General features: G+C 40.6%; 1 protein-coding gene across 3 annotated transcripts in view; it reads left to right on the top strand.

Moving 5' to 3' along the window:
• The first annotated feature begins 101 nt into the window (after positions 1 to 101).
• CNEP1R1 (CTD nuclear envelope phosphatase 1 regulatory subunit 1) overlaps positions 102 to 7144 on the top strand; it is a 9340-nt gene continuing 2297 nt past the window's right edge. The window contains exons 1-7 of one of the 3 annotated variants that reach the window (XR_014229008.1): positions 102 to 214; positions 2551 to 2622; positions 4848 to 4921; positions 5266 to 5375; positions 5513 to 5567; positions 5835 to 5935; positions 6362 to 7101. Coding sequence is in view for 1 of the 3 variants with exons in the window: in XM_082319889.1 (XP_082176015.1) it covers positions 190 to 214; positions 2551 to 2622; positions 4848 to 4921; positions 5266 to 5375; positions 5513 to 5567; positions 5835 to 5876 (378 nt within the window). In the remaining 2 variants the exon portion in view is untranslated. Of the gene's footprint in view, positions 215 to 2550; positions 2623 to 4847; positions 4922 to 5265; positions 5376 to 5512; positions 5568 to 5834; positions 7102 to 7144 lie in introns of those variants that run through there. The other 2 variants (XR_014229007.1, XM_082319889.1) reach the window with 2 other exon arrangements.

Below are 7144 nucleotides of genomic sequence, written 5' to 3'. Positions count from 1 at the left end.
TCTCCGTAGCCAATGCGAACCGCGCTTGCTGAGGGAGGTGCGGCGAGGGGGAGGCTGGCCAGTAGGGCGCGGTGTTGTTGAGGGGCGGAGCTGGTCGGGGTGCGGGGCGGGCTGGGCGGCGGGCGGCCGGTCGGTGGCTGCGGGGCGGTGAGGGGCACGGCCGGCGCTGGCTGCCTCCGCCCGCCCGCCATGAACTCCCTGGACCAGGCTGAGGGTGAGTGCGGCGGCCCGGACCGAGCCCGGAGCTGCCTTTTCGGCGCGCCGGCAGCTTCCGGCCCCGCGGCTGGGCTGCCCGAGCGCGCCGCCTCGTCCCTCCGGAGCGGGCCCCGCCGCGGCGCTGCCCTGAGGGGGGCGAAGCGGCCCCGGGAGGCCTCGGCTCCCTCTCCACTGCGCTCCCGGGGCCGGCGCTCCTCCTCGGCCCAGACAGGCGAGCTGGGGCGGGGTCTCCGGGGCCCCCTCCGCATCCCGAGGCTCGGGGGCGGGCTGCTGCTGCTCTCCGGCCGCCCCGCGGAGGCGGAGAGCGGGGCCCGCAGGGGAGGCCCGTGCTGAGGGGATCGGCGCGCGGGCCCGCCGGCCGCCTTCCTCCCCTGGGGAGGAGGGAGCTGCCCGGAGGGCTTTGCCTTTCGGTGCCCCTTCTCGACAAGGCTTCTCGACTTTCGCTTGTTAAAGTCCGCTTGTGCTGCGGTAACTACTACTCCGCTCACGGGTTTTTCCGTGCAATGTATTCCTTACAGCTCTGAGTCCCATCTAGCACACTAGGCATTGCACCGTGCCAAGGCCCCTCTTGCATTTGAAGAACGTGACCTTAAATTGCCCTCTCTTGTCTGAGACCATCGATGGTTTGGGTTACAAGTTCTTTGAAGTTACAGTTTACAGGATGTCAAAACCCCGAAAGGAGTTTTTAGTGTCCAAAAATGAGACTGGTAGAGATTTTTAAAATGCATCAGTGTCTCAGACTTAGCAGGTGTTTTGTAGCAGACTTGTCAACAAAAAATGATAGTCTGGCGTTGTCACGGCTTTGTTGCTATGTCTGTACAAGCTGTAGGGATCTAAGAAGTGTGCCTTGCTAGTTACAGCTGCGAGGTGCCAAAGTGATAAACTCGGAGAAGGTTCTTAGAGCATGGATATCCAAAAATAAGTTAAAGCTTTGAGTTCCTGTTTTCTGAAAGGGGTTTTTTCCATTTTTTTATTTTAACACTGTCTACATTATAGGAGTGTTTTCTTGAGAACTTTGTTATCAACAGCTTGATTTTATGCCTACAGGGTGCTATTTCTCAAATAGCAGGTTTTCACGTGATGCCTCATATTCCCCCTCTCACTTCAGTGACTAGTTGTAGGGGTTTGTGCTAGTCAGGGAACGGTTAATTAGCTTTAATTGCTGGCAGTGGCTTAGCTTCCCCAGAAGGGAGGTGGAGGACAGGCCATAACTACCGGGCTGTTGGCAGTAATTAAGACTAGTTAGCTGTTCTGTGGCTGAGTCAAGATGCTGTAATCTTCCCCTATGAATTCACCTGCAAACCACTTAGGAGTAAATTTATGGTCTAGAAAACTGCATTAGTGATGATCATAATAGGTATATCTCCTCTAATCTTATTCTCTAATTGCTTTATTATGGTAAATAATTTAGCAATAGTTGCAAGTTGAAGGAAAAAAATTCCAGAGTGATGCTAACTGAAACACTTCAACTGAAAGTTAAGTTTATGCTAATAAAAACTTAACTCCAGGTAGAATTCTTGCTTTGACTGGAATGTTGTCAAATATTGACCTTGTTGAACAGAAACTTAAATCTAACATAGACTTCAGGTGAAACAGCTCCTTGTAGGCAAACATTAGGTGGTTGGCTAAGATTTTTTTTAAAGAAATTAGGAGTATGAACTTGAAATGCTGCTAGGCATTTAACAGCAATTTCAATGGAAAGACCATGGGAGAATAATGGCAATAAAAAGAAAGATCTATTTAAAGGAAAAAAGAATTAAAATCGTTTGGGCTAGTGTTTGCTGTGGGGTTTTACATATATGTGTTCCTGTGTGTGTGTATATATATCATGACACTAAAAGTTCCTACAAAACAAAGTCATCAAAGCCACACTGCTACAAATAATCCCTTGGACAGCTGACAAATGGCCAACTTCTTTTTTTAATTACCATTATATAGAGAATAGAACTTAATGGTTTCCTGATGTACTTAATACTCCAAAATGTGATACTTTTTTTCTGTGTGGAGGGGCGACTTAAGCTATTCTAAGTCTAACTCTCAGTATTTTTTAAAGATGTCTAAAATACACTGATTTGTCAAGTATATTGATTTTCTTTTCCATAAGTGGGAACATTTCTTGCATTTATTGTAACTCCATCATTGTACTTTTTAGCTAAAGTTGTGTGAAGCTACTTTGACTGTGCTTTTATTACATCTAAATGATCACTGCTTTGGTTTTCTCTGCCTGTTTAAGAAATGGGTGTGCACAGGGGGAAAGTTCATTCCTTTTCTTTTGCATTACAATTTGACTACATAGATGAAGATCTAATTATGCTTGATATACATCCTCCCCAGATCTCAAAGCTTTTGAAAGAAGACTTACTGAATATATTGCATGTTTGCAACCAGCTACAGGACGTTGGAGAAGTAAGTTTGATATTCCAAGGGATAAATAGGATTCTGTCTTTCAAGCTTTTTAGATTTACCAGTGTGTATCTTTGATTTATGCTTGCCCAAACAAAAATCTCTGCTTAAGCTCTCTTTAACATTTCTGTGGCATACATTCAAACACTCTGCAACAAGATAATACAAGATGACAAACTAATACTTTAGCTAGAGTTAAAAAAACGAGGTCAAGATTGAATTGGCTCAAGGCTGAATTATTCTGGAAATAGTTGGGACAGTAAGTTGTTGTATTTGTTTCTGGTTTGGTTTGTTGTTGGGTGGGTTTTTTTTGTTTGTTTTGTTTTGTTTTTGAAGGCTCAGACTTCCCAGTCATTCACTATAGTTACTTGAACTAAATATGATTTGGTTAGATAGTCCCTATAAAATTGAGGGTGAAAAAGTTACAGCAGTGTGCCATGAGGGCAGAAAATGTCCTCATCTCTGTTCTAAAAGGAAAGTTCGAAGGCAGGGGGAAGGCAAAAAATACCCCAGATATGCTGCCAACTTTGGGATCAGTAATCTGTGGTGGAAACTGTTCTAAGATTCTGCTGAAGTTTCCATACTCAAAGAATACAGACATTTTTTAGAACATGTAAAACAGCATCTTTTCTCCTGAGAGGCCAAGAGGTTAATTTCAAATGAAGGAACTGGAGGAATGACTATTTAAAAAGCAAAACCAACACCACCACCCCCCACAGCCCCATTTTTTTCAGAGCAATTGGGAAGCAAGCAGATATTTGTAAGTAGATCTGTGCAACTTGTGCGCACCTACTGTAGGAATGCATTTGGCTTCCAGAATTGCTGTTTACTGTCAGATGTAATTTAAAAAAAAAAAAAAAGTACTGGAAACTTCTAAGCATACTTGAATGAGGTTTGCATAAATAGTATTGTGTTCACTAGCTAACTTTTTTTCCTAACTGCTTGTTTTGCTAGTTTTGTAATTCATGTAAAAGAGGGACTTTTTACTTTCATTATAATGAGGTATTTAATTCAATGTTAACTTTTCCTCCTGTTATCCGGGGAAAAAAGTATTTACATAGAGAAGAAGCTGTGTGCCTTTGATAGATCTTTTCCAACTTTCTTTTGAAAAAAATAACCTGTTAGGGTTACTTTTTAATTTTGTTTTTAATTTTGTAATATCAATAATGAATATGCAACTCAATAGTAAATTATAGCAGTCTTACAGACCTGAAAGTAGTATTTAATGAACATCTGGGTTTTGTTTTCAGGTTCTTCCCTATGAGCCTAAAGGCTGGTGACTCTGTCTCTTCTCTTTTTGTGTGTTGTTTTTTGTTTTTCTTGCACTGCGCCCCCCTTCCCTCCGACTTTATTTTCCTACAGAACTTCAGCCTTCACAGAAAACACTCAGAACTGCCAAATGTCCAGTGAAAGCTGCAAGGCTTCATGGGTGTGGAACAGAATATGAGCTTTCTCTACTTTATATTGGTTCTGTTTTCTTTTTGCATCAACCTCTGTTCCCCAACCCTTTGTAGCCTCTCAAAATCAGTCTAGTATCTTGTATTACTCTAATACGTGTCTAGCATTATCCATTTACAGTGAATGGATTATTCTTCCTAAGCCATTCTGGATGCGTAGAGGCTTTTGTTACTCTCTATGTGCTAATGCTAACATGCCTTCTGACTCTTGTTTAAACTCTGTTTTTTTCTCTATGTCAGCTTTCCTTGCTTGTAAATCGTGTTGATTGGGGCGGGACAACTTAGATGTGCCACTGACGCTGGTGGTGCTAATGCCTCAGGCTTTTCTGATGTAGAAGAGCTAGCTGGCGGGATAGAAGCTTTAGTTTTGCTCTGCAATTTAATGGTGCTGCATTTCTGTTGCCCAGACTGCATAAGCTCAAATAGCATACTTGAACATTTGGTACAACTCTTACTCCAGTCTTCCAACTCATATTTTTGCTAACCATGTTATTTTAGAAACTTTCATTTCTTCAAAGCATCGGGATGTATTTACTTGACAGAATTTAGATTTTGGTACCTACTTGTCCCATCCAGGAAACTTGTACAGAATCTTTACAGTTTCACGCAATAGAAGCTTCTTTGCCTATTTTGATTTCTACCTTCCAAGTAGAAGCTTCTCCTCCCTCAGAAGTGGGAGAAGAAATGAACGCTTAAGAGCTGCTGAAAAATAAATGCTTTTTAACAGGAATGAGGTATACTGTTTATGACTCTCGTTCTTTTCTTTATCAGTGATTCTGATAGTGGTATCAGTCTGCACAGCAACTGGTGCTTGGAACTGGTTAATAGACCCGGAGACGCAAAAGGTAAAGATCTGGCTGATCCCAAACGTAGTCTGTTTCATAGCTTGGTGTTGCAGTCAAGTGGTATAGTATCTTGCAAACCAAACTGCTAATGGTGGTTCTCCTGTGAAACTGGGAGATCATTCTTAGTTAAGCTCTCAAGCTGTCTGGAATTGCTGTGGAATATGTTCTGGGATAATGCCTACCAAAATGCTACACCTTGAATGCTTATCTGAAGAATTGTTCACAAGTACTTAGAAATGGGTAGGAGCAGTATTTGTTTTTTTTTTTTAATTAAGTGAACTAGGCAGCAACTTTCTGTATGTTTTAGAAAGTATATGGTGGGACTAATGCGATTTCTTTCCTAGGTGTCATTTTTCACATCACTTTGGAATCACCCATTTTTCACAATTAGCTGTATTACCCTAATAGGCTTGTTCTTTGCTGGAATACATAAAAGAGTGGTGGCACCATCAATGTATCCTTCAGTCGTGTTTGTCAGGTTAAAAGTGTTGTAGTTACTGCTGTTATTGAAGCCTACGCTAATTTTGTTTTTTCGTTTTTACTTACTCTGTGTACAAGCATTAGCTGCTTTCCTTGACACAATCCACACAGTATAGCAGCCCGATGTCGAACTGTTTTGGCAGAGTATAATATGTCCTGTGATGATGTAAGTTTTAGTGCTTCATTGCATAAACGTTGTTTTTAAAAAAATGCAAATAATTTGAAAAGGCACACTTTTTTTTTTTTCTGAACGGCACTTGTATACAGCTTAACAAATTCTTTGTGTCTGTAAAACTGGAATGTAGAATACTTAGTATTGTTCCGTGTGTCGTTTTAAACTTAGCCAGTAAAATTGAAGTGCAATTGTTGGGCTGAACTTTCAGGGTCTAAACATTTTTTTTTTTTTTTTTTTTTTTTTCCTCCTGTCTTGCAGACTGGAAAGTTAATTTTGAAACCTAGGCCTCATGTTCAATAAGGGCTGTCTTCCTTCAGTTTTTTCCACTGCCATGGAAACCAAAAATGACCTTTTTCAAGGTAGTATGACAGCAAAAAAAAACAAACAGGACTGGTTGTCACTGCCTGGGAGTGAAAGTCTTACACAGTTGACAGTGAAAGTGTGCAATATTACTTTCTTGAATATTTATCCAAATTCTTTGTTATCATACTATCAGTGCTTTTGCTACTTCTGATTACCTCTTTTTCAGTATTAGTGTCACTTTTTTACTTCAGCTAGAACAGAACATACAGGTGAAGTACGTTAATCAGCTATGAAGTTGAACTTGAAAATCAAACCTCATTTGTGTTATGTGTCTCTGTAAGCTATTGTAAATAGCAGATCGATGCCAATGTTCAGGAAAAGAAGTAATACTTGCTGTACCGATTTTTTTGTTCTCTTGAACAGTATTGAAAGGAACACTTACCATTCCCATGATGTTTTACTAGCACACTTACTCATTACAGCTGTCCTTGTCTCCTGGTCATTCTTCTTGGAACTGGTTAAAAGGCTTGCAGAAAGACTGTCTGTCTGTGCTGGAGAAAACTGGTCTTACTGTTTAAGAACTTTGCAAATATATCAAGGGTCACATTTGTCACGTTGTATATATAGTGCACCAGCCACTTTCATTGTGGTCATACGTAGCACCTCGTTTGATCTGGTTCACAACACTGCTATTTTAAGATTTTAATATTTTAAAAATTGTCTTAAATATGCTTGTATCTTCTCGATTGTAAGGTTGTACTGTATCTTAAGTCCACATGACCATTCTGAGTGGATTTTTATGCTGCGATAGTCTGAATATGAAACTAGTATTGCAAATGTGTAACTTCAGATTTGCTGAAGAAAATACAGAGTGCCACAAAATAACAAAACTTGTTATTCAGAGTGTTAAAAACAAGGTGTGGATGTTATATGCATAAAGTGTAACTTCTGAATAGCTAAAATTGTAAAGATTTTTAACAGTTTAAGTTGTTCGAGGTGCCTTTTTAATTGTTTCAAACTCTTTTAATTGACTAAAACTGCAAAGCTGTTGCAACTTCAGTAACTCCTACTACGAGGTAGACTGGCTTTTACAAGCAGCCTATTGATGTAACTTTGTCAGTTGCGACATTAAGAATTGTCTCCTGTAATTTTTCCAGTAAGTCTTCTGCCCATCCATTATTTTTAACTGCTGTATATTTTGTAGGTTAATGTGTATAAAATAAATTCTTTGTATAAACAGATGTTATCTTCTTTTGTACCGTGCA

This window comes from Platalea leucorodia, assembly GCF_965183815.1.
Source record: "Platalea leucorodia genome assembly, chromosome: 8".
Lineage (NCBI taxonomy): Eukaryota > Metazoa > Chordata > Aves > Pelecaniformes > Threskiornithidae > Platalea > Platalea leucorodia.
Note: the sequence above shows the minus strand (reverse complement) of the source record. Positions and strands in the feature narration are given on the sequence as shown.